The sequence below is a fragment of the Pteronotus mesoamericanus genome, unplaced genomic scaffold (genome assembly GCF_021234165.1).
Source record: "Pteronotus mesoamericanus isolate MK-2021 breed Mesoamerican mustached bat unplaced genomic scaffold, CSHL_Meso_final contig_74, whole genome shotgun sequence".
Lineage (NCBI taxonomy): Eukaryota > Metazoa > Chordata > Mammalia > Chiroptera > Mormoopidae > Pteronotus > Pteronotus mesoamericanus.
In genome coordinates, this window is record NW_026555247.1 from 25,179,504 (window position 1) to 25,206,985 (window position 27,482).

Here is a 27,482-nt window from a genome sequence, read left to right on the forward strand (position 1 = left end):
TGTCCTGAAGGTTCCATCTGCTGGTTCTTGCACTTCCCGCAAGAACCCATAGCATGCTGGGCACTCCATATGTGGCGGCCTATATGTCACTGCATTTTCATTTCAATTCTTTTGCTTGGGCCTCTTAAAAGCCCTGGGAGGCAACACTCATTCTTTCCGCTTCACAAATTGACACCATGATGCCCACTGAGATGAAATGACTCACCCAGCATCCCACAGCATGTCGGCAGCCGAGTACAGAACCTGACCCTGGGCTCCGGGGCTGGGCCAGTGCAGGACCTGAGGCTGCACCTTCCTGGTCCAGGCGAGCTGAGACTGGGGAGAGCACCCGGACCGGCCCTCACTCCCGTGGCCACCCAGACGATTGTTTGGCCCAGGGGCACCTGGTTCTTTAACAGATTCCCTGTCATCCTCACTGATACATGTGTCAGCCTCACCTGTTTTCCTAAACAGACACACAGATGCCAACCTTATGACACTTCTAATAAAAACAACTCCCTCCACAGGATTGGGTTCCGATGGTGTCTAATAATAACTGCAGCCCTAAAGGAGTAAATAGCTGGCCATGCAAACAGTGGGTGGGACCTCCAGGAGTAGACAGAATGTGGAGCAGTCAGAGCCAAGGCAGCGGCTGCAGCTGGGGTGGGGACAGGGCCTGGAGCCGGCAAACAGGGCACTGGGCAGGGTGAGGAGGGCAACGAACACCGTCAGGTCCCATCCTGGCCACGCTGGCAAAGCTGGGGTAGTTCATGCCATCATCCAACAAACACTATTCGACAACCCGGGTACAGGTGCTGGGTGATACATGGCATGTGTCGTTTGGGAGCTCAAAGGAAAACTCCCCAAGATGCTCAGAAATTTAATTAGAAGGGGTTGGGTCTTTTCTTATATTAGAAACATAAGACTGACAAGCTAGCAGCCTGAGGAGAAGAGGCCTAAGGATGCGTCCACAGTGATGTCCAGGGGATGAGGGTGACAGCCTTCCTGGGGAGGCCGTTTGGCCCAGCCCTGTGGTTTCTCCTTGTCCATTCTGGAAGCCTCTCCTCATCCTCTGCTCTCCTCATCTTGCTCCACTCTGTCACAGGTCCTTAGCTTCTGCACGGAGCTCTGACACAGCAGCATCAACAGGACCGAGTGCTCACCATGTGCTGGGCACTGTGAAAAGTGCTCATCCACTTCATCTTCACAGCCTTACGAGGTAGGAACTATTACTATGCCCCCACACACGAGGGCACAGGCACAAAAGGTTAACTTGCCCGAGGTGGCACAGTGTAAGAGGTGGAACTGGGACCCGAACCTAGGGCCTCTGGCTCTAGAGTCCACCCTTCTCCCGCATCAGCGGCGATCTCATGCTGGGGGGTGCTGGTTCCCTAGACTCCTGTGTTGTCTTCCACGCCTCTGAACTCTAGGGGCAGGGTTGGTGTGCGACGGTATGGTCAGCTCTCGGCTCCTTCACACACTTTCAAGGCCCCCGTCACCACCCTCTCCTCGCCCTGGTCTGTAAACTCAATGTCTGTTACTGTGGCTCATGGCCTTCCCCTCCACCTCATGCCAGGCCGTGACGCTGTGGGGTCTGAACGTCCATTCAGAAGATGCAGCCAGCGGCCACCTCACAGGCCTCACCTCTGCGTGCTTGCGCGCTTGAGGCCCCCAGGGCAGTGTAAGGCAGAAGAGTGGGCGAGGCTAAAAGCTTGGGCCCTGGAGTCACATGCCAACCCAGCCAGTTACCAGTTTTGTCCTCTCAGTTAAGTTTCCTGACCTCTCTGAGCCTCGGTTTCTTTATTTAGGAAGTAGGCTAATAAAAGAAGCTACCTTCCAAAGTTTTGGTGAGGAGTGCAGTTAGACGTGTCAATTACTTAAAAGGAGAAGGCTGCACAGGAAGCACGTGGGAAATGTCAGCACTTTCTGTGACCACATGTTGTGAAACCAACTGTGAAACTGTAAAATCAGAAATTTCACTTTCTAACCACAACATCCTGTTTGCCATTCTTAGAGACCTTCTGCCTCTGACCAGGCTACGCTGCTGTTAGTGCCCCAAGGGCGGGATGCTCCATTCTCCAGTTGATCAGTCACCTCCTGCCTTCTTGTCCTTTCTTATTTTGTTAGGACCCCATGGTCAATCACTATTGAGATTCTTATAATTACCCATAATTTCCCCATACTTGGTCTGTTTCTGTCAAGATTAGGTTCAGTGGCCTGTAATAGAAAACCCAAAGAACAGTCTTTAAAATCATAAAGTTTATTTCTCTCACACACTTAAAAAAAAAAAAATCCATAGTTAGCCAGCCCAGAGGTGGGATGGTGGCTGTCGGTGCATCAAGGACCCATGCTCCTCTTCTCTTGCTGTTCATGCATTTTTAGCACATTGTCTCATAGCCCAAGATGGCTGCCAGAGCTCTGGCCACGGTGTCTACCTTCCAGATAGCATGAAAGAGGAAGGGAGAGGAGGGAATAACAAAAGGGAGAGCCCCAGCAGTCTACCCTCGTATTCTAGAGCCCTTCCATCCAATCATCAGCCAAAATCCAGCCCCTGCTTACTTCCTGTCCCAAATAAAAGGGGGAAGGGGGGAGGCTCTTCCTACCGCTGTACTGGTCTAGCCAATCCACAGCTACTGATGATTTCACTATCCACTTCTACTTCCAAGCTGTCTGCCCCCACTACTGGAGAAAACAGCACAACCACGCTGACAGGCAACGTTGCGGATACACAGCTTGCAGCCCAGGAACCCCTACACTCCTGGACAGGCCATTTTCCTCTCTCTCTCTCATGCCTCATGGCAATTGTTCCAAATGCCCAATCACTTCCCTGAAACGCTCTTCCCACCCTTGTTCCTGGCAGAAGGTCTTGCCTCCGTCCTCCCTCTCATCTGTCATTACACTCCTCTTTCGTTCCTGTAAAGCTGCTCCAGCTCCAACCCGGGGGTGACTGCCACCCTGGCAAAAGGAGGCCACCTCTCCCCTGAGTCCCCTCATAAATCTTAGCACAGAGCTGAGTGCACATCAACAGAAATAAACTGTTGCGAGCCAAGGCGCTGGTAGCTAACAGCTTAACTTGCACATTCTCCTGCAATGGTTTGTTTCAACCAGAGCCTTCAACGCTTCACTCCAAAGGAGGCCCCGACCGGGAAGCTGGAGGCCCCGAGGAGGATGACTCTCGCTATTTCAGGGAGAGTGACCCCCAGCAGCTGATGGGCCTGGGAACAGAGACCAGGTCCCCTGAAAAAGGCTCAGAATCATTGGCTCAGCCAGCCCCAGCCCTCTCCGACACTTCTGCCAGTCCCCCTGGCACCTGGTCACTGGGCACACCATCCGCCTCCAAAGAGAAAAAATGACTAGAGAGAGAATGTCAGTATTTCCCCATGTGAAGGTGTCCATAGTCTTATGAAAGTGTCCGCTTTGCCTTGCTGGTTGCTTGTGAGGAACAGTCTGGGTATGGGCCTGCCTGGGATTGGGGGCGATTGAGGTAGGCCACCCCATTCTTCAATAAATGGAGAGGAAGTGAGAGAAGGGCCAGTATTCAATGCCCACCGCCTGCCCCCTGCACAAGGCTGGGGGGTGCGGGTGGCGCTTGGAGGGCTCATGCTGGTTTTGGGGGGCCCCCAAAGTGCCCCCCCTCCTGCGCTCCCACCAGGCTAGTAAGGGCCTGGGCTAGGAAATCACTGAGGAGCTAAGGGGTTCCTACTTCGGGTGAAAAGTCCGACTTAGAGGTTGCTATAAAAAGGAGCAAAAATAACAGATGTGCCTCTTCGTCAGTCTTTATGTTCCATTTCCTCTGTCACATACGTCTTGCAAGAGCTACTCATTTTCACATTTTCCTCAGTCACTTCCTCCCTCCAACGTGAATTACTTAAAATAACAAGTGCCGCTCCGGGTGAGCCTCAGGGCCACGCAGAGCAGGCTCGCTCCAGAACGAGGACTGCGCCCAGAAGCCGCAGGCGACCCTGCCCCCATCACTGTCCCCCAACTGCCGAAGGGGGCGCTGAGTGCCGAGGCCTGGGGCCTCGCCATCCACTGTAGGGGCTGGAGTGACACTGGAAACTTGCTGAGGACAAGGTTGGTTAGGAGAGCAAGAGAGAGAACACAGGCCATCTGACCCTGGAACAGCACATGACCAGAGGCAGGACCTGGGTCCTGTGCCCAGAAACGTCGTCAGTGGGCTGTGCGGCCGTGAGCAGGTTGCCCCCCTCCTCTGGGTCTGAGACCTTGTCTCTAAAACAGGAGTGTGTGAGGGCCCTTCCTGTGTGGGGTCCATGTCTGGAGCCTCTTCAACATTCAGTCCTGCCTCCTACATCCCTCTTCTCTCCACCCTTCAGCAGTCAGGCTTGCCCATGGCTTAGTTAGCTGCCTGTGTATGCCATGCCTGGCCAAGTGCAGTACATTCAGACTGTCCTTTCAGCCCCATCAGCCCCCACAGCCTGTTCTGCACACCACAGCCAGGCTGCTCAACGCCGATCTCACGCGCTGTTTAAAATCTATTGCTTCAGGGCTCAGCTCTCTGGTGAGCGTTATCACCGTCTTACTCTACCTCTTTGCATAGCTCCCAACCGCACTCGCAGATATGTATGAAGCACCCGCTATGTGCCAAACACGGTTCTAGGAGCTCAGAAAGCAGCATAAGCCCTCAAGGCTCGGTTCAGTTGTCACTCGCCCTGCAAAGCCCTCCCAAGCCCCACTCCCCGATGCCCACGTGCGGGGCGAACTCTGCCTCCTCCTATGTGTGCAAGTTGTTGTACCTAACCCTACTATGAGGTAGCTGAGAACAGGAACCTTCCTCTCCTTCACCGCTGTGTCAGGGAAGTTAATAGTCAATTAATGTTTGCTGAGTGTGATGGTTGTGTCAATCTGGTGAAGCCACAGTACCCAGATATTTGGTCAAATGCTATTATAGGTGTTTCAGGGAAGGGCTCTTTAAGGGTGAGATTACCATTTACATCAGTGGACTCTTGAGTTAAGCAGATTCATCCTCATAATGTGGGTGGGCCTCATCCAATCAGTTGAAGGCCCTAAGAGAAAAAAAACTGATCCCCCCCTCACCCCCTCCCTAAAAGGGAAAGGAAATTCTGCCTCCAGAAGGCCTTCTCCCGGAGCTGCAATACTGACTCCTGCCTGGGTCTCCAGTCTGCCAGCCTACCTGCAGATTTTCTATTTGTCCAAGCCAATTCCTTAAATTTTCTCCCTCTCCCTACTCTCTCTACACACACACACACACACACACACACACACACACACACACACACACGCACGCGCGTGCGCGTAGCCCTGTCAAGATGGCACAGAAGATTAACCATCACATTTACATACAGTAAGATTTACCCTTTTAGATACACAGTTCTATGAGATTTAACAAAACTGGAGTTGTGTAACCACCGTGAAAATTTAAATAAAGTTCTCCAAAGTCCAAATGACCCTCTGTAGGTGATCTTTCCTGCTACCCCATCCCTGGCAATTGCTGATCTCCTTTCTTTCCTTGTAGTTTTGCCCTTTCCAGAATGTCACACAAATGGCATTAAACATTATGTAACCTTTTGATTCTAGTTTCTTTCACTTAACAATGCATTTGAGATTCATCCATAGTATTGTGTATATCAGCAGCATTTCCTTTTTATTGCTAGATATTCCACTGTATAGATGCATCACAGTTTATCCATTCCCCAGTTGAAAGACAATTCTATTGTTTCAAGTTTAGGGCAATTATGAACAAAAATGCTATAATTATTCACGCATAGGTTTTAGGGGGAATACAAATGTTCATTTCTCTTATATCCCTAGGAGTGGGACTGCTCAATCGTATTTTAAGTATATGGTTAATATTATAAGAAACTCCGAAACTGTTTTCTAAAGTGGCTGTTCCATTTTTACATCCTCCTAGCAATGTATGAGTGTTGAACCTGCCAGGATGGTATTTTCTTTTTTTCTTTTTTTCTGGCCATTCTAACACATATGTATTGATATCTCACTGTAGCTTTAACTTGCATTTTTAACAACTAATGATGTTGAGCATCTTTTCATGTGGTCATTTGCCATCCATATATTCTTGGTGAAATTTCTATTCAAATTATTTGGCCCACTTAATAATTAAATGGTCTGTTTTCTTATTCTTGGTTACATATACACACACATATATTGATATTTTTTCTGGACATGTATAAGTATTTTGCAAGTATTTTCTCTTAGTCTGTAACTCATCTTTTCTTTTTTTTAACAGTGTATTTTAAAAATAAAACTTTACATTAATGAAACTCAGGGTACCTTTTTTCTTATTGAATGTGGATGGTGTTGAGCTAAGAAGTCTTTGCCTAACATAAATCATAAAAACATTTTCCCTGTTTTCTTCTATGTTTCACAATGTTAAATATTACATTTAGGTCTATGATTTTTTTAATCCAATATTCTGTTCTTTAGCGGCAACTATTGATATTTAACATATGTCCATGCAATTTTTTAAGATGCAAAAATTTAAACGATTTGCTTGTATACACTGCCTTTTAAAAAACACTTTTTCAGAACAGTTTTATGGTCACAGCAAAATTTAGCAGAAGGTACAGAGCCTTCCAATGTACCCACCGCCCAACCTCTCCCCATACACAAAGCCTCCCCTAATATCAACATACCCCACCAGAGTGATACATGTGTTATAATCAATGAACCTACGTTGGCACATCATTATCACCCACAGTCTACAATTCATATTAGGGTTCATTCTTGGTGTTTTACCTTCTCTAAGTTTTGACGAAGATTTAATGACATATAGCTACCATTACAAAATCATACAGAAGTCTCGCTGCCCTAAAAATCCCCCACGCTCTGCCTAATCATCCCTTCCTCCCTCCCCTCTCCCCCTCGGCAACCACTGATCTTTTTACCATTTGCATAATTTTGTTTTTTCCGGCATGTCATATAGTGGAATTATACAGTATGTAGCCTTTTCAGATTGGCCTCTTTCACTTCGTAATATGCATCTAAGGTGCCTCCATGTCTTCTCATGGCTGGAGAGCTCATGTCTTTTTAGTGCTTAATAAGTTTCCATTGTCTGAATGTACCACAATTTCTTTACCCGTTCACTTACTAAAGGACATCTTGGTTGCTTCCAAGTTTTGGCCATCACCACTAAAGCTGCTATAAATATCCATGTGTAGGTTTTGTGTGGACATAAGTTTTCAACTCCTTTGGGTGAGCACCAAGAAACATGATTGTTGGATCATATGGTAAGAGTATATTTAATTTTGTAAGAAAACCAAAACTGTCTTCCTAAGTGGCTGTAGCAGCAATGAACAAGAGTTCCTATGGCTCCACACCTTTGGAAGCATTTGGTGTTGCTGGTGTCTTGGATTTGGGCCATTTTAATAGATTATTTTAATTTGCAATTCCAGCCCCTGCTGGTGTGGCTCAGCAGATTGAATGCTGACCTATAAACCGAAAGGCTGCTGGTTAGATTCCCAGTCAGGGCACATGCCTGGGTTGTGGGCAAGGTCCCCAACTGGGAGTATGCAAGAGACAATGTCGATATTTCTCTCCCCGTCTCCTTCCCTTCCCCTCTCTAAAAGTAAATAAATCTTTAAAAAAATAATTTGCGATTCCGTAATGACATACGATGTTAAAAATCTTTTCATACATCTATTTGACATCTGTGTATCTTCTCTGGTGAGATGTCTGTTCAGGCATTTTGCCCATTTTTAAAATTAGTTGTTTTCTTATTGTAGAGTTTTTAAAAGTTCTTTGTGATTTAGAATAACAATCCTTTATCAGATATTTCTTTTGCAAATATTTCCTCCCAGTCTGTGTCTTATCATTTCCTTGGCAGTGTCTCTCACAGAGGTTTTTAATTTTAATGAAATCCAGTTTATCAATTACTTCTTTAATAGATTATACCATTGGTGTTTTATGTTAAAAGTCATCATCATACCCACAGTTGTTGAGATTTTCACCAATGTTATCTTCTGGTGAATTTATCATTCATTCTGTTCTTGTGCCTATTTCTCCAAAAAATCATAAAAACCTTGAGGAAAGCATCCTTTTATAAAAATCTTTGTACTCCCCACAGCACCTTGGCATACAGTAGATGCTCAATAAAATAATAGCTGAACAGTCCATAAAATAAAAAAGAAGCTTCCCTCAGATAAAAAGCAGCTTCCATAATCAGAGACCACCCCACATCTTTCTGGCCTCAGCCCACACCAGCCCACAGTCCATCTGCACGTTCAGGCAAAAGGATAACAGCAGGAGGCTGCTGCAAGGCTGTGGCACCCTGGGGCCTTCCGTATCCCTCCCCTCCTTTTCCTATGACCGTGACCCCTTCAGTGGCCTCCATGGTTTCCTTATCTTTCTCCTTGGTGGCTGCCCAAAGAAGAAAGCACTCATATATGCTTGGAGTAAAGCTTATCCACACTAATGCTTGCCAGTTTCTTTCATGCCATCAAAGTTTTTTTTCTCTTATAACGAAGAAACGAGAGTCAGCAATAAGTAAATGAAAGTTTTAAGCGGCTCTTGGTCTGAAATCATGCCATGCCTACCACTGGTCCTGAGGAGTATGGAGCGAGGTCTGGGCCTGTGCCCTGAGAAATGTGGGGGGGTGTGGGGGGGGAGAGAGAGAGAGAGACGGTGTGGGGGAGGCGAACAAGGGAGATATCAGGTAACAGAATACTATAAACATCACTAATTAGGAGTGCTTACAGAGGAAAAAATGTTAATGTTAGCTCTCAATATAAAAATAATATTAACTGCATGTATTTAGAAGAACTGCTTGCCATTTCTAGCACATCACCACGCAGCATGGTAATAAGTACGAGTCAGTGATTTTCAGACCCTTCTTCAAAACCACGCGTTTCCTCATGTTCCAGCACCCACCACATTTCACCTGTGCCACCTCTCTTCGTCTACTTCTAAGGTTTAATTTTCACCAAAGATGAAGAAAAGAGAGTAGGGCCAAGGACAAGGGGGGAAAGAACTCGCAAACCATAAACATGAAAAATTAAGTCTAGGCCAGATAAACTTGTGATTTTAGATTAAATCTTTTTCTCCAACTCTGAAAAAGCAGCACAGTAATAGGGAAATAGCTTGACTTAAAGTAAACGCATTATAAAGTGTCAATCATTAAAACAGCATGGCAGAGTCACTTGAGTGGGTAAATTATTAATGGAACTCAACAGAAAGTAGAGAAATACATCAAAACACACACAGAGATTCAGCAAACAGTAAAAGTGGTTTAGAAGATAAAAGAAAAACAGCAGCTATGAATTATAAAATGCTGCTTAAGTCAGATGAAAAGTCGCCTGAATTCTTGAAGGAGGTAGGCTCTGAAGGGACCCTCTTCTCATTCATTTTTTCTGTGACTTTGGGTCTGCCTGAGCCAAAATAAAATACAGCACTCACTATAGATGTGTGTTCCTTTCTAAATTCAGATAATTCTGGGCAGCTGGACAGCAAGCTGAGCTCCTGCTTCATTAAGCCTCTGTACTGCTGCGCTTGGCTCCTGGCCCCTAAATTCCAATTGGCCTGGGATGTGGCTTGGGTATCACAATTTTTACAACTCCCCTGGAATGTCCAGTGTGCAGCTAAGGGTAAGAATGGCTACTTTAAGTTGTAAGGTATCTTTCCTTCTATAAGCTCTGGTAAATCAGTCTTTGATTATGCATAAGAGCATATTAAAGTACTTTTAAGCTACGATGCTGCCTAAATGTTATCCATTAGTGTCATCAGAATCTTCAGGGTGGGGACAGCGGGGTGAATGTGGTCTCCATCTCTGGGGATGCTCATGTTTGTGCTGGGAGCAGGTGAGGTCTTCCGTGGCAAATGTTGATTTCAGGCTGACCGGACCTCCTCCATGTTTTCTTCTAACAGCTCTACTGCTGCAAAATACCCAAGTCGCTGGTCTCTCCTGGGTATTCTTAGGTGAGCAGGTTTCATGAGCAAAGAAGCATCCCTGCTGCCCAGCCTGGGTCTGAGTCCTGGTACTTTCTCTGCTTCCCTCTCCACAACCTTCTCTCCTGGGAAGGCTTGGGGGATGGGGGCAGTTCGTAAATTGCCATCTATTCCATTACGTATCTTAATGTTAAACACACTGCTTCGCTGTTTACATTGTCTTGTGAGTCACCTTCAAAAAATTTTTTTGTAAACAACTTTGTAATAGGTTGGAATTTTCTACACTTTTTATTAGTTTTAACTCGTTTATTTTAAAATATAAGCACATCTATTTTTATTCATTAGTTCACATCAGTTTAATTAGCTTTATCATGACTTTAGCAGTTATACTTTTTACTTATACCCACTAAGTACAAATAAACTAGCCCACTTATACACTGAATTTTATAACTCTCAATCTTCTTAATAATTTTGGTTTAAAAAACCCTGTGTGTGCTAAATGAGGTAACTTTATAAAATTCTTTCTCTTAGTAATAAAAGTTTCCTGATTTGTCAGCTGTCCCCCAATTTTCCCTTTATCCTAAGTGATCCTGGGTCATAGCTAAATCTAAAGATTTGGGCTTCAGGATGGGATGGGGGGCCTCAGGGAGAGAGCTTTGCAGCCTGCCACTCTGGACTGTTTTTGACCCCTACCAAAAAAACACTCATGTTGAAACCTGAATCCCCCGTGTAATGGTACTGGGAGGTGGGCTCACTGGGAAGTGGTTAGGTCAGGGGAGGAGCCCCGTGAATGGAACCAGTGCTCCCTCTCCTCACCACGAGGACAGAACGAGAAGTGAGCAGTCTGCAACCCAAAAGCGGGCCCTCCCTGGAACGGACCATGTTGGCACCCTGATCTCAGACTTCCGGCCTCCAGAACGGTGAGAAATACATTTCTGTTGTTTATAAGCCACCCAGTCTGTGGTACTTCATTATATCAGCCCAAACTGACCAAGATGCCTTCGAAGTTCTCGTAGGTCCTGAATGTCAATTTTGACTTTGCATCTGTGTTCCTTAGTTGTGCCATTTTATATTTTTTTTCTCCTTGATAGGACCATGTAACCTGATAAGCAGGGGTCAGTGCAGTTCCTTCTCAGATGCTTCTATAAAAACTCAGCACCGTCCTGAGTCCAGGGTAGGGCATCAGTGAATAACTCACTCAGAGGTGGCTTTACCATGAAGTTGAAGAAGCTTCAGCTCCAGGGCCCCTTTAAGGGCCCACGAGGGCTCTAGTTATCTGTTCACCTGGCCACATGTATTTATAAAATTTACAGATAATGCAACACATACAATTATAAATGCACCATGATTTTTTATCATCAGGATTGTGAAAAGTAAAATGTATCAGAATCCCTGTGTTTTTCAAGCACAAGCCTGCAGTGGCCCTGTAGAGAGTGGATACATCTGTTGAAGTTCCACGCTCTGTGCTTCCCAACTATCAGTAGTAACAGATTCTGATCAACTGAATTAGCTTTCTGTCCTCTATAGAAAGTATTATAAAATAGCGAAGAGCATGATAAATATATGAAATGTAATAGGTCGTTTAATCCTTTGTAGAATGCTTTCTTTTAAATTTCTGGCATATGGAGGTCAGTTTACTAATAGGTGGGTTATGGCTGATTATTTGAATATTGTATCAATACAGTTTGCTGTTAGTTAAGCTAAGGGCATAGAAATACAATCCCACTGTGGGTAAACATGTCAATACTCTGGCAGTTTCAATTATGGTGAGTTTCTCTTTCAGGGAAAGTATTAGTCGAGGTAGCATTTTTCAAGTAAAAAAACAAGACTTAAAAAGCTATTGCTCTATCATACTTCCTAACATTGTTAGGAATGTGAATGTTTTTAGAACAATGGTCTGAATGAAATACAATTAGAATGCTAAAACTGCCACCTCCCCCCTCCCCTTTAAAATAAAATGCCTTTAAGGAACTAATCACACTACTAGGGCTTTGAGACATAGGTGGGATGCTTCTGAATTGAGCTTTCATTTGATGACATAACGGGACTGACTCTGAGGAAAGGGCAGATGGGAGAAAATGCGTGTGGGCTCTCTCAGCCTGGGCAAGAGGAGGCACAACCAGTGAGGAAAGACTTTAGACCAGGGAGGCTGGGATAACCAAAGGTAAGCGTTGCCAAACTTGGCCCATACATGGCTCCGCTGGGGAGGGAAAGTGGTGCTTTCTTTCCTTCTCATCTTATTTACTTAAAAAGTATTCAACATGTTCAAGAAACAGCTGGAAATAGTGTTTTGGGGGAAAATTAACATTTAATATTACTGAAAATAAAATCTGCTGCTTCTGCTTCCAACTAAGGTGGACTAACAGGAGTCAGATTTAATCTTCTACCTGAAACAATGAACCAAAGTATATGAAATAGTTCTCAAGACACTGAACATTTGGCAGTGAAAGAAACTGATGCCAAGAAATGGGACAATAAAGCAGCCATATGACTGACCCATCTTTCCTCCTCAAGAGATTTTCAGGCCGCAGGACAATGGATGGGTACATGGGAGGAGGCTGACAGTCTCCTTCATGAGTTGGAGAGAGTCCAGTCCAGCATGAAAGGAGCTCGGAAACTGTCATTCCCACCCAAGAAGAAAAACTAAACAAACTGAAAACCAACAACTCTTCTTAGATCCAGCAGATAACTAATATACAGTGTGAACCACTGCAATGAATACTGGAGAAATGAACAGACAGAAACCTTCGAAGGAACCAGTGCTGGGTTCCTTTTGCCTAGCACATCCTGTCTGGCTTTCAACAAAAAAAAAATCACAAGGCATACTAAAACACACACACACAAAACACAGATTGAGGAGATAGAGCAAGCATCAGAACCAGACGCACATACAGCAGAGATGTAGAAATTATCAGATTGAGACTTAAAACAACTATGATCAATTAGATAAGGGCTCTAATGAAAAAAGTGGACAATATACAAGAATAGATGGGCAATATAAGCAGAAATATAAAACCTCCAAGAAGCAATCAGAAAGAAATGCTGGAAATCAGAAATGCTGCCACAAATGTGAACAATGCCTTTTACGGGCTCATCAATAGACTAGACGTGGTTGAAGCAAGAATCAGTGAACTTGAAGAAATGTTCGATGAAAACCTCCAAAACTAAAATTCAAAGAGGAAAAGAATGGGGAAAAAAAATATACCCGCAAGACAGAATATCCAAGAACTGTGGGATACACATAATGGGAATGTCAGAGGGTGAAAAAAAGAGAAGGAACAAAAGAAATATTTGAAACAATAATCACAGAGACTTTCCCCAAATTAACGACAGATACCAAATCACATATTTGGGAAACTCTGAGAACATCAAATAGGATAAATACTAAAAATATCCACACCCAGGCATATCATATTCAAATTTAGAAAATCAAAGACAAAGAGAAAATCTTGAAAGAAACCAAAGATATACAACATCTTATCAATAAAGGAGCCAAGATTAGAATTACATTGGGCTTCTCTTCAGAAACTATGTAAGCAAAAATGGAGTGAAAGTGTTATTAAAAAAAACAAATAAACCACCAAACTAGAATTTTGTACCTAGCAAAGTTATCCTTCAAAAGTGAATAAGAAATAAAAACTTTCTCAAACATAGAAAGTTAAAGGGAATTAATTAAAAACAGACCTGCCCAGTAAGAAATGTTAGAAAAAATTCTTCATAAAAAAAGGAAAATGCTATGTAGGTGAGAAATGTGAATCTACATTAAAAAAGGAAGAGCATTACAGAAGGAATACATGAAAATACTCATAAAATAAAAATATTTTGTATTTCCTATTCTTATTTGAAGTTTGTTCAAAATAATTGCAGTAACAAAATATTCGGTGACTACAGCTATGGATAAGTTAAATAACAGCAATACCGTAAGGGAAGGGAGGAGGAGTTGGGACTATTCTGTTACAAGATGCAACAGTGTTATTTGAAAGAGGTCATGGGTTAGTTGAAAACTCAAGAGCAACCACTAAAAATGTTTTTAAAAAGTGTAATTGATATACTGAGATGAAAAAAAATGAAATAACATAAAATGCTCCATTAAACTAGAGAAGGAAGATGAAAAGTAGAGGAAAGAAAAACAAAGAACATGGACAACAAATAGAAAACAGGAAAAAATATACTACATATTAATTAACCCACCCATATCAATAATCACTTCAAATGATTAATGTCAAATCATTTTCTTCAAATCAAAAACTTCAAATGTCAATGGTATAAATATACCAATTAAAAGACAGCAACTTGTCAGAATGGATCAAACACAACAGGACAAAACTATACAATGTCTACAAGTACCCCGCTTTAAATATAAAGTCACAGACAATGAAAAGGAATGGACAAAGATGCCAACGCTAATCAAAAAAAGTTGGAATCACCGTATTAATTTCAGACAAAGCTATAAAAATTATCAGTGATAAGGAAAAGACTTATCAATTCTCCACGAAGACATAACAATCCTTAAGGTGTGTGCACCTGGTATTAAGGCGGGTCCCAATCTAGTATGACTAGTGTACTTACAGAACGGGGAAATTTGAACAGACACACATGCAGACAAGACAATAGGAGGCAGACACAGGGCAAAGGTGGTCATCTCTAAGTCAAAAGGAGTGGTCTAAAATAGGTCCCTCTCTCAGAGCCCTTATAAGGAACCACTCTTGATTTCAGACTTGCAGCCTCCAAATTGTGAGAAAATACATTTCAGTAAGTCACCCAATTCATGGAACTTTTTTTACAGCAGCCCCAGAAAACTAAAATATGTAAATTATATCTCAATAAAGGTGCTACCAAAAAACTAAACTAGATGCTGTCTACAAAAAACTCACTTCCAATATGACAACAGGTTAAACATAAAAACTACTCCAGACATTTGCAATAACGTGGTTAACAAAACCAGAAACAGAAGAATCCTAGCCTTCCTGAGCGTTTGGGAGCAATGGCTGTGTGTACCACGAAACATGGGTCAAGGGGCAGGGGAAGGGCGGCGAACCAAGCAAGGTTACACCTACACTTACATTTCCAGGGAGAAATAAGAGAAAAGAAGTTCCTGGTAAGTTAGGGGAAAAAAATGTCACCAAAACCAAGAAACAGAAGGAAGTGTAACAAATGTGGATTTTCAAGTTAGTAAAAGTCAAATCCATGGAACTTGACAATTATGTGTGCATTTTCACTCCAGCAAGAATACTTCCAGAAGTGTGATTCCATCATATCAACTGCTTGCCAATATCCTCAAGATGTTATTCCTATCATTCTTCTGTTCACCCACTTTAACCCTGAGCATTGCTGAAGTCCCTCAGATAAATGGATGCCACTGTAAGGCTATGGTGTCCAACTCACTGCTGTCCTCTTCTTGTCCCTTCTTCCCATTCTCTAGGACCACTACTTCAAACTATCCCTGCTGTCGGTGTACCTCCCTCCTCACCCCTCCTCGCTTCTGGAACTGGCCACATCACTCAGTTTGCCTCACTTGATTCTCAGACATGAAAGCAAAATCATTAGATGAGAACTTCCAATCCCTGCCACTGAAATGACACACACGCCTGTGCCCATACCCATCACTTTATCTGCCTGTGATACGGATCTCAACTTCTCCCTCCCGCTCAGGAACCTGAGTGTACTGACGGTCTTGGCCTGCCTCCCCACTCCCCTGCCCGCCTGCATTTTCACCTCCCCCACTGATTCCATCCCACGGCCCCATTAACATTTACACATGAGGCTCAAGATGTTCCCGTCCTTAAAATTCCTGTCTGCCGCAGTTCCATCGCTACAGCCTCGCCCTTCATCACAGCCGGTTCTTGAGTGGTCCGTATCTGCCCCCTCCGCTACTTCGCAGTCCTCATCCCCCTGCAACCTGGGTGCAACCTTCATTCTCCACTGAAATTGTTCTTGAGGAAATCACTAGATACGGCCTGGGTGGGGAAGTCAAAGGAAGATCTAGATGACCACAGTTCTCCAGTTCTAAGGTGTATATCCGCTCCTCTCCTACATTTTAATGGGCTACCTCTTTACAATCAATGGAACTGAAAGCAATGGGCCACTGCTGCTCGGCCTTTTGGCAAAGATCAAGAGTAGTATCTGTTCTTATCAGTTTAATAGCTGATACACCCTCTATGCAAGGATAATTTATTAACTGGATTTGTAGAGCAGTGAAGATGGAATGGGAGCTTCCTCTGTCCACTCCACGCAACGACCCGATATTGCAGTACTTTGGGGAATGGCGCATACACACACAAAAAAACAATGGGTCATAGTTTAAGTTCTTGATTTATATAAGGACTTAATCAGGTAGATTCAATCAAATGGTGTTTTTAAAATGTTTTTGAGACTTTCACATATCAAAAGCTTTTAAACTTCACTCTTCCTGAAATCCTCTTTTGGCCCCACACCACACCCTTCTATCTCAATTGCTCCTTCTCAATCTTTCTGTTGCATTCATTTCCGAGAGCTTGTCTTTCCTCACTGACTTCTCCGGGTGGACTGTTGCACTTTCATGGTTTTGCGACCACCCATGTGTTGTAGAGCAAGCCTGTAGCTCATCTAATGGCATGTGGCCATGACTTCCAGAGATATCAGATTACAGTTCTGAAGTACTGAGTCCAGCAATGACTTGGGTCAAGTTGTTAGCCTTGAGACATAAATTGGACCATCTGCACCTACAACTGTACTGAGTAATTCAAGTGTAACATACCTGACCTAGATGAGCGGTCCTCAGTCTGTAATGCAGATTACATGCAGAATTTCCCCAGCCTTATACGTAGATACAGTAGGCTGGACCTAAAAGGGGTCACTGAGGCTTTCAGGTTGAATACAACACCTACTCGCACATTTTCCCCACACTATGCATGCCCTACAAATCTCCCATTCCCAGCCCTTGTCCCAGAAGATCTTGGACTCTAGGTCAGTGAACTGACTTTTCCAAACTCCCCAAGCACCTTTCACCCCATCATCTGCCCCAAACACGTACTTCCTCATTTTCCTCTCTGGGTGAACACCAGCTACTCAAGCGTCAAATGATTTCCATAGAGAGCGAAAGTCAAATACAGTTACCCACCATTTTTTCATTCACAAATATTTATTGAGCACCTACTATGCACCACACCATGTTAGGCTCTGGGATGCAAGTGAAATAAGGTTATCACCCCTGCCCTCATGGAGCTTACAATCTAGTAGGGGAAACAGACAGTACACAATGACTAATACATAAAGTACAGGTTGTAATAAGTGCCATATAATATATAAACAGGATGTGGTAAGATTAGGAAACACCTATTTCTTAGAATAATCAGGAAAAGGCCTCTCTTGTGGCTAAAAGCTGGGTTTGAAGCCTGGCTCCTCACAAGCTGCATGACCTTAGGCAAGTGACTTACCCTCAGGGTCTGTTTTCACATTCATAATATGGAGATAATCATACCAAATTCAATACTCATTACTATTAATAACTAAGAACTCTGCATTGCCTTCTCACTGCTTTACAAGGCCCTTCATTTCTGACATACTTCTTTATATTCTTGAGCAAATGTCCAGCCATTGTGAACATTTTAGTCCTTTTTATCTGACAAACTTCCAAATCTACTCTCCTGTTTCTTCTTGTATGTTATGTCCACCAAATAAGTTGTCTCATCAATGTGCTTCTGGAGCACCCTCCACTTAAAGCCTTTTACTGTTGCATTTTAATCTCCTATTTTGTTCTTTTGCATATTCTACCCAAGTACAACTTCGGTGATGGCAGGGACCTATCCATTTCATGCTCCAAGTGCCTGATACAATGCCTGGCATATATAGATGTCAAAAACTTGACACTTTTGTAAGCCAAAGCTATAGAGATGAAAGACATGAAGGAAAGGGGGCAAGTCCGATAAAGGTCCTGAGGGTGACAGGAGGAAAAGGGTGAAAGGTCTACATCATCCTCTGAAATTGGAATGAGGATGAAGATGAGCATAGGTGGGGAGCAATCATGCTGGATCTTCTGCTGGAAGGGGTAATAAACGTAATTGGTGAGAATGGGTGAAAGAACCATGCCATGCCAGGTTAAAGGACTGATAGAGGACCGTGAGGGTGGGATCCAAGGATACTTTCCAGGCTGTGATGATGGAGAGCAGTCTAAGTTGAACAAGGAGAGAAAGAGAGGTGGAATGGCCATAGGGCTTCAGTGGAAGATAGTGTTGGAGGTGACATAACCAACAATCTCACAGGCTACACAGTGGGGTGGACCGTAAGAATGTAGATACTGAGAATACCACCACCACACGTCAGGAAGTGAAACCTTCAGCAAGTCAGAGTGATCAGGCTAACTGGTGAGGGTAGCTGACAGTGGAACCTCTTGGCATGGGCTGCAAAGGTGCAGATTTTTGTCAGAATTATGACAGAAAGGGCAGCAACGGCCACCTCTTGAGATACATGGAATACAGAGACCACACTGGAGAGATCTGCAGGACATGGCTGCACTTCAGGCAACAACCAAATTTGTTATGAAAAGGTTTAGATGCAGCAGAGCATGATTAGGGAGGAGAGGATGGTCAATTGGGAGTGATTAGAATATACACAGAATGAAGACAAATGAAAGCGAAGATGGAAGACATGGAAAATGTGCACTTCTTAAAAGACTGCAGCAAAAAGGTGAATTTCATGGATGCTTCCTTACTGAAATCTCATGATTCTATGAAACTTACCATCATCTCCCCTAGAAGACTGATGTCCATTCTGCCTCCTGTCTCTGTGAACAGCACCATTATCCTGGTTGTTCAGGCTTGAGGAATGGACTCAGCCCCTACACCGATATCCATCCAGACACTGTCTTGGGTATTCCATTGAACGACTCCAATATCCACTCCTTTCCTTATTCCTGTGTCCATGTCTAAAATGAATTCTCATAATTTGTCTAGGCTCTCTTATCAGTCTCCTACGTAGCGTACCTAATCAATGCCACTTCAGTTTAGTTAGAGGGCTGTTAGGCTCCCAAGTCCACTGCAAAACTTACTTACATATGTTTTTTCATTTGTAAAATGGGGACAATACCTCTTTCCTTTGAAGTGCTATTATAAGGAATGAGACATTTTTGTAAAGCCCTTAGCACACTGTGTTAGGTAAGAATCTTGATTTTTTATAACTTGATTATAAACCTTTTGAAGCTTGGGACCAGATCATTTATACTACTGAATCCTACATACACTTACAAAACATACTGAATACATATTTATTGAAGTTTGATGAAGGCCAAAACAAGAGGACATTCTATTTTATAACACAACACTCCACACTTCATTTAAAAGTTTTGAGAATTCAAAATAAGCTTGATAAGCCACTAATAAAAAGCAGTTGGTAAATAATCAATGTGGTATTGTAATCAAGAAATTAACACACAAACACCTGAAGATGGCAATGTTTTTCCTTCCCCACAGCTGCCCTTAGAAACATCCAGCAACACAAAGTGAAATAAGCAAAGCTCGGCCCAGCTGTTGTTTCAGCCTTACCACATTTCCAGTTTGGGTTGGACTGCCTTTGGCTCAGGAGATCCTACTGGCTTTGGGGAGCTCAGAAAGGCCAAAATGGAGCCTATAGGAAGAGGAAAAAAGAGAGCTGGCTACTAAGGGCTTGCCCTAGGCACAAAGGATATTATTTTTAAGTGTCAATATTTTCTAACTAATGCTGGAAAATGTATTCTGGCAGTGGGCTACTTCACAGCGCAAATAAAACTATATAAAAAAATAATTGGGATGTCTACATATAGGTGTTTGTGGAACATATCAGGTATACATGAAACTGAGGAAGCCCAGAGAAATCTCTAATTACCTCCAAATCAGTTAGCCCAGCTCACCAGGGTCAGAAGTGCCCAGGGTCTCAGTTCAGACACCTGCACAGAGGTAAGTCGTGCATGTTCTTGGAATATACAGACAGCTCTTCTCATACCATATGTTTGGAGTATAAATTAGTATATCCACTTGGAAAGGCGATATGAAGCAAGAACTACAAAATGTTCATATCCTTGACCCAGAAATTCACTGCTAGGAATTTTTCCTAAGGAAAAAATTATGCACAAAGACACTCAACTGTAACATGAGATGCAAGCTAAAAGGTCCAATGGGGAAAAGTGATATGAATCATGGCACACTCAATTGAGTATCATGCAATTAATCAAGGTTGACGTAGCTTTTAATGACATGGAATAGCATCTTCAGATTGAGAATAAAACCAAGACACGAATTATACTGAGAATGAATAAAACTATGTAAAAACAAGCACAAAGGAACAAAGAGACTGGCAAGAAATATGCAAAAATTAACTAAAGTGCTTTCTCCCTACCCCAGGTGACAGAATTACTTTGCTGTATTGTCTAAATTTTCCATAATGAGAATGTATTACTGTGTTAAATGAAACAAAAACATTATTGAATCAGGCAAGCAAGCATTAAAGAAGAATGGGCATTTTTATATAGCTTTATTTGTTTCTGCTGGGAACTAGAGTGTGGTTCCTAGCAACAACAATAAAAAATGCTTACAAAACCAGTCATTTATTTGACAGTAGCATCAGATTCTTAAAAAAGCAGAGAAATTCTTAGTCTTTTCCACAAGTTTCACCATATTTCTGTAAAACTGTAGCAAAAAGATGGTGAATCAGAATCAGATTAAATCATAATCTACATGACTGAGCTCCCACATCACATGGATCCAGGGCCACTAAATACAATGTCAAACCCAAGTTTAAATGGCACACTGCTCTACATTTTTCATGATGAAAAAAACGAGAAAAATAAAAGTACTTAAAAAAATTAAATGCTTTTTGACCAACTGGAGGCTAGAAATGCACAGATATCTGGGACTTAAACTAATGCTTTGCAAAAATCGACTTTAAAAAGACACAATGTAACTAATAAAGACTTTATTGGCAGAAGGAAAAGACAATTAATCACTAAGTCATAGGTGTCCAGGATTGGTCTGAAGGCAGAATGCCTGAAAGGTCTGAATCTCAAGGTCAGAACAGTCTCTGGGGAACACTTCACCTAAAGTGCAACATCTTATCTTTCTTCAAATTCCTTAAGATTCTACCCTAGGGAAATTTGTTTTATATCAAGAGTTATAATTGACTTAATTCACAATTTCTACTCAGGGTATTTTCAGTCTAGCGTTCCTGAAACACATTAGATAAATGCCACATAGCCTAAATTTACCTCTACTGTTTCACTGGGCCTTTATAGTTGTCCTAGGACCAATGCCAGGTATTTATACCTTCTGGGCAGAAATGGAAGTAAACTCCTAAAGTGGCTTCACCTAATGGTCAGAAAGTTAGTGAATGTAAGCAGACCTTAGGTGTGAGGCTATACTCTGCACTCAGTACACTGTCAGGAGTTACCAAAGCAAGAAAAGCCCTTAACATTTCTATGGGGATAAAGATAACAGTAACAGGTGGCAGGTGTGTCCCTCCATTAAGAGCCTCCAAACTGCAGATCCTTTCCATATACAGCACACTCTACATAATCACCAGCTCGGTGAAATCTAAGCAACAGTTAAGATGACCTCCTCTGAAACTGCATTACACTTGGTTAAACCAAAAGTCTGGGCTAGCAAAATCGACTGCTAAAAACTGAGGGTCCTGGTAAGAATATTTAGTGACCATACTGTGAGTGAGAAAAGGATAATGGCTTAATAACCATGCAGTTATCATAAGGCCAAAGGCATAAAGGAAAGTGCTCACTTTCAAAGATACATAGACAAAACCCCAATTTTAAGATTATAAACTTAAAAGTGATTTTTAAAAATGTTAAGTCGCCTGCATGAGATAAATTAAAAATGTATATGTAATTTCATTGGAAAGCACCAAAAATGAACACTAAAACTGTTCACATAAAATATCAAAAAGGAAACAAATCACAGCTACAAAAGCAGAGGTATCCATTACAAGAACCAAGTAAATAAACTAATTCCTATTAATATTTTCATTTACTTTATAAAAACTCTGTTGGTTAAATTGGGGAGGGGAATTCTCTGAAAATCTAAAGGGTAACAAAATGATAACAAACATACTTCATTTCTTTATTAACATATTATACCACACAAATCAGCTTACTTTTTCTATCTGATTACAGAGTTAACAGAAATTACATCTGTATTTAAAGCAGCAATATAAAATTTTACCATGACGAAATTCTGTATCTGGACCAAAGGACTGTAACATGAATTAGTACTCTAATGACAAGATAGGACTGGCAACTATGGTGCAACTACTGCAAGTTTATTAGGTAAGGGGACTTTGCAGTCAAAGCGATGATATAGAAAATCACATGAACTTAAATCAGTACAAAAGGTACACACAGGCCATGAAAACTTGAGAAGGTGTAAAAACCAAGCACGTAACAAGTCAGCTCCCTGGAGTTGTAAGGGCCCTGAAGTAATGCGTCTCTATTTTAACTGAAATTGATAGTCTTCATGTGGGCACTTCAGCCTGAGAATCAGTTAGGTTAGTCGTTTTACAAAAAGGGCTTTATCTTTGAAGTAGAAACAGATTAGGGAGAGAAAGCTAAGCATTGGGAAAGTATTAACTCCTTGAGAACTCGAAAATTATTTAGGAACCCAAATGAATAATAAGAAAATACAGAATTCGGATGAAAATGTTTCTCTATGGGTAAACTCAGTTTCTTGAGGAATTTAAAAATCAAATGCACACTGTAAGACAGTGGTTTTCAAAGTGGGGTTCAGGCTCATCCTCCTAACTGCTTCTTAAATTCAAACATTTCTAATTCTGTTTTGTCTTTCATCATTTCAGGAAAGATTTCCCTTTTGAAAAAGAAAAAGGAAATCTGATGCCATCCCTATCTCTTGCTATTTGCTTCCCCCCCCCCCCAACATAATCAGAGCTCTAAAATGTATTTTTTGGTCAGCGTTAGGAAAATCTGAAAAGTTTCAACAAAGATTTGAATATTATTCTATATTCAAGAAAGTAAATGGCAAAAGCAGTACTTAGAAATAAGTAAAATTTTGTTATTCCCACCTCCCCTAGATCTGTTCGTCCACTGCCTCCAAACTCTCAATATTTCTGGATGGTATGAACATAATTCTCACAAACATTCCAGCCACCTTTCTCCAAAAACATTTCCTTCAATGGCTGCATAGAATTTCTTTTTTGAGAAGGCAAGCCCAAAATTTATAGAAATCTCCAGAACAAAAACGTTCAATTATCAAAAAATAACACACATTGTATCAGGGTGGATTTTGCGTAGTGTTCTTCAACATACTCGCTAATACAGAGCAGCCAAATCCTAGAGCTTCTCTCTGCATTCAGTAGCAAACAATATCAAAGTGTAAATGACAACCAAGAAAAAAAATGAGTAACACAAAGGCCATTGTTCTTTGATGGAATCAGGAAGAAAACTGGAACTGCAGAAGAAAAGTGGAACCCAAGCTTTGGCCACTTACCAAGACTTCATCAGTTCAACGAAAGAACAAATCTCCATGTTTAGGGACTCATTTGGCAAGCTTAATTTCTTTCCACATATTTCTCCTTCACATCATGTTAAACAAATGTTGCTGTCATTTCAGAACCATTGATTACATCTTTTTTTTAATTAGAAAAAAGTTTACTTGAACATTTACATAATTTTATTGCTGTTTATTACAACAAAAAAAAAAGTTTAACTGATTTGTAGAATCCATCCAGTAAATTGGAATCCACCTCCCAAGAAGATACAGTTATGGCTGAATGCATCTGATGCTGAGAATACATCATGAGTAAGAAAAGTCTTCTGTGTCATTTGGTTCTTGCTGCAGTCATCTGTGTTTACCTCTCAGAAAGCAAAAGAATCCATTTGACATTTTAATAAATATCAAAGTAATTGTTATCAAAAAAATAGTTTCCACGGACCAGAGATCCAAGAAAGAGCAGTTTTGATGAATGATTCCTAGAATCGAGTGAGTCCTCCTTCAGTCCAATGAGATGATGTCAGGAATGTTACTTCCACTGCTGGTTATGACCCCTGTCTCACTCCTGTTGCTGGATGAACTAACATGAGTACTGCTTTCATGGGGGCTGGTGGTGGTGACAGACGTACTGCTTGCTGTTAAGGGCGAGGTGAGACTATCCAAAAACATAGGAGGACAGTACTGCTTGAAACAAACAATGATGCCGATGAGGAAGAGGCTACATTGATTTTAAATAAAGAGACTAGAAATTGTTAGATATGCACAAGTGAGAGCCACAATTATTTAAATCCTAATGGGATTTAAAATTTTGTCAAATCTTCCCGTCTTTCGATGGAAGGTGGCATGAATTTAGCTATTTTACATTACTCAGTGAATGTAGCATATTCTTGATTCTCTCAAAACTTGTAGAATTTCTTTGTTGACCAAATATATAGGTACAGTTACAAAAATGTCAACAGTGTTTAATAGTACATATGTGCTCCACAATCATGACTCATAATTAACCTCAAAAAGGTTCTGCTCACTAAATGTATTTATACCAGCTTTAAATCACATTGCGAAAGGCTAGTAAATACTTATTTTTAATGGTATTGAACAAAATGCCAATGCAAAATTCAAGAATTCTTTCAAAATTTAGTATCAATCCGGCCATTTAGGAATGATGCTAAATAGTGGCATTTGACTCCTTTGTACATACATGTAACAATACCTGTGTAATTCCAAGGCATCGTTCATCCTAATATAGGCGCATGATAGCTAACTACCACGTGATGCTCGTAACAGAGAATTATCTCACATAATCACAAATTTTCAAAATAAATCTCAAAGCAGATCTAATTTAATCTTCTTGATACCACTCTACAAGAGTTCATATTTTGTTTCCTTACCAGCTCATTTGCTGACTCCTAAACAAATTCAAACTTTAGTTTAATACTCTAGTACTGACCAAGAGGGAGAGAGACAGACAATAGCTAAAAGCTTTATTTTATATAACTGTAGACTATTTTATGTAAAAAACTGCACTGACTTAGTAAAATAAGTGAGGTTGAGTGTATACAAGCGATGTCCTAAGTTTATCTTCAGATTGTATGAAAGATGATCAGTAAGGAAATCTGATCAATATTATCAATTCTAGAGTTAGCTATAATTAGAGACACTAAGTTACAGAACAGGAAATTTAAAACTGAGGTTGTTTAGACTACATGATCTTCAAAAAGATATGGGAATGGCAGCCCCAGGTTTCAGCTGCTAGTCAGTGGGAGAAAAACTAAAATTCAGGCTGCCTTTCAAAAAAGTAATTTAATGTTTAGTATGAATAACTGTCTTGGTTCAGCAATAAAATGAATGCCATGGGAAACCAGTTAAGAGGAAAAATGAATAGTTCTTAAAGAGTTCTAAAAATAGTTTAACTCTTAGGTAGTAAACTTTTCTAAAAGCAAATCAATTTCCTACTTTCCACCACAATTGCAGAAAGAAGCTGAAAAAAAGCCAGACACTTAAATTTTATTTCTCCTACTTCTCAGGCAAATTTGACTGCCTAGTAGTAAGAATGTACTCTTCATTTTTAAAATGAATGCTACTATAGTACTGCCTTGTTACTATAGGCTCTATGCCCTGAATTTTGATAATACTCAGGTTGAAGCTATTTACCTCTAACTCTGTATCCTTTATGTGTATTGGAAACATCTGCACAAGTATAAGAAATCTAATGAGTCTTAAGAAAAACTGAAGGCACAATCTCACCCTTCTATTGGCTTATCAATTAGGTTAGCCTGACACTAAGCACGCCAAATAACACTATGAATCAGAATCCTCTAGGTTCCAAGATAATTTCTTTTAAGGATGGTTCACATAACATCAGTAATATCTTAAGTCTGAAGAATCCATTTCCTAGAATACATACTTTTGCCATAGATGGAATCCACTGATTTCACAAAGTCAACTTAGGGTGAAAAGAAATTCTTCATTCTATGCATGTTAACTTGGGCTCTAATTTCTGATTTTGGCCCTGGCTGGTGTGACCCAGTGGACTGAGTTCCGGCCTGCAGACCCAAAGGTTGCTGGTTCAATTCCCAGTGAGGGCACATGCCTGGGTTGCAGGCCAGGTCCCCAGCTGGGAGTATGCGGGAGGCAACCAATCTATGTTTCTGTCACACATCGATGTTTCTCTCCTTCCTTACCCTCTCTAAAAATAAATAAATAAAAATCTTTAAAAAAAAAAAAGAAAAAGTCCGGTTTTGCCTGTGTGATCAGATACAAAGTAGTCAAATAGGAGGCCATGCGAGACCTGTAGTTAGCAGAATCTGAGCAACCTAGGAAGCGGTGGTCCATGTTCTTTCTCTATTCCCTCCCTACTATCAACACATCTCTCAAAGCCTCTCTTGATTTCACTTTCCCCTTTGGCTTTTCCCATGCCTTTTCCTCCTCTGTTCTGATCTGCTATGTCAGCGAAGTCCATGCTCACTGCAAGGTCTTTTTGTTGGGATTCTAGGATACTAGAATTCGTTATCTCTGACAGAAAGCAGGAGCAACTGATTTATAGCAACTTGAGGTTAGAGCATCCCCAAAGTCTGCATCTGATTGCCTTTATAAACAAGGAAGAATCAAGATAATGATTCAAGTCAGTTTAGTCAGCTTTAGCTATTTTCTCTGTATAGAAAGAGTGTTTCACAATTTCTGTAAAGGTTTATCTTCTCATTGTTTGACACTGCTTTCCCTCATCTGAACCACTCAAATGCTTATAATAACTGCCAAATAATAATAAACTGAATAAAATATAATTAAAAATTCAAATATTAAGGCCAAAACATCATAAATTGAAAAACAGCAACTTTATTTATCCAAATAAAATCGTGAAATATTTATATAGTACTTTCCATCAATTTAAGTAACTGAGAGATGACTGTCCTGATTTTATGCAACTGGTCATTTTTAGTTAGTATGATATAAGCAACAATCAAGTACAAATTAGTTGCTTAAATTCAGGATACATACCTGGGGATCAACTGGAATAAGGGAAAGAAAATCCAAACCTAAAACAAAAATGCTTTGTTAATAGTTGTCTCATATTTTGGAGACAGTAATTATTTCCCAAAATCATTTTATATTTATCATAAATCATAAAACATTTGGGGTAAGTGCTTACCATCTATAACAGGAAAGTTCTATACCAGAAGCTCTAATATTCAATGTGTACAAAACCCCAAAATGAACATACTGTATTATGCTGTGTATAATGCATACTTTTTGCCCAAACTTTTGAGGGAAAAATAAGGATGCACATTATACATGGGTAGTACCTGAAATACCTTGTATCTGCTCTTGTGTTTTATAATTATTTGTTACATAAAATTTCTTGTACCATATGTTCAAAAATAAATGTGAAAACTCCTTTCAAATACAAAACACAAGTATCTAAATATAAATGAATAAAATATTGAATTAAAACCTTAAAACAAAAATTTTTTCCTGAAAGTTTGGGCCAAATACTTGGGTGTGCATTATACATGGCAAAATACGGAATTCCCTGACAAAACATCTGGAAAAATCACTTCCCAGAGACGGGAGGAGTCTCTTAAAGGTAGGAGTCCAAAAATTTCCAGAGAAGTAGGACTAGTCAAAGCAAGCATTTCTTCCCTTCATCACTTGACAAAATGAGAAGCAATA

At 41.1% G+C, this 27,482-nt stretch overlaps 2 protein-coding genes and 1 non-coding gene across 7 annotated transcripts in view; 1 reads left to right on the forward strand and 2 right to left on the reverse strand.

Annotated features, from left to right (window-relative positions):
• The window catches only part of ST8SIA5 (ST8 alpha-N-acetyl-neuraminide alpha-2,8-sialyltransferase 5), a 73,604-nt gene extending 54,202 nt beyond the window's left edge, over positions 1 to 19,402 (reverse strand). Inside the window, exon 1 of the mRNA XM_054583603.1 lies at positions 19,377 to 19,402. Coding sequence (XP_054439578.1) covers positions 19,377 to 19,381 — 5 coding nt within the window. The 5' untranslated portion in view covers positions 19,382 to 19,402. The remainder of the gene's footprint in view (positions 1 to 19,376) is intronic.
• LOC129078932 (U2 spliceosomal RNA) lies at positions 15,943 to 16,134 on the forward strand. The gene has a single exon (XR_008530007.1). It is a non-coding gene; the product is annotated as a U2 spliceosomal RNA (small nuclear RNA).
• PIAS2 (protein inhibitor of activated STAT 2) overlaps positions 19,197 to 27,482 on the reverse strand; it is a 75,451-nt gene continuing 67,165 nt past the window's right edge. For 3 of the 5 annotated variants that reach the window (XM_054583595.1, XM_054583597.1, XM_054583596.1), the window contains exons 13-14: positions 26,811 to 26,848; positions 19,507 to 23,996 (exon numbers count right to left, since the gene is read on the reverse strand). In XM_054583595.1, the coding sequence (XP_054439570.1) occupies positions 23,817 to 23,996; positions 26,811 to 26,848 (218 nt within the window). In that variant the 3' untranslated portion in view covers positions 19,507 to 23,816. Of the gene's footprint in view, positions 19,459 to 19,506; positions 23,997 to 26,810; positions 26,849 to 27,482 lie in introns of those variants that run through there. The other 2 variants (XM_054583600.1, XM_054583598.1) reach the window with 2 other exon arrangements.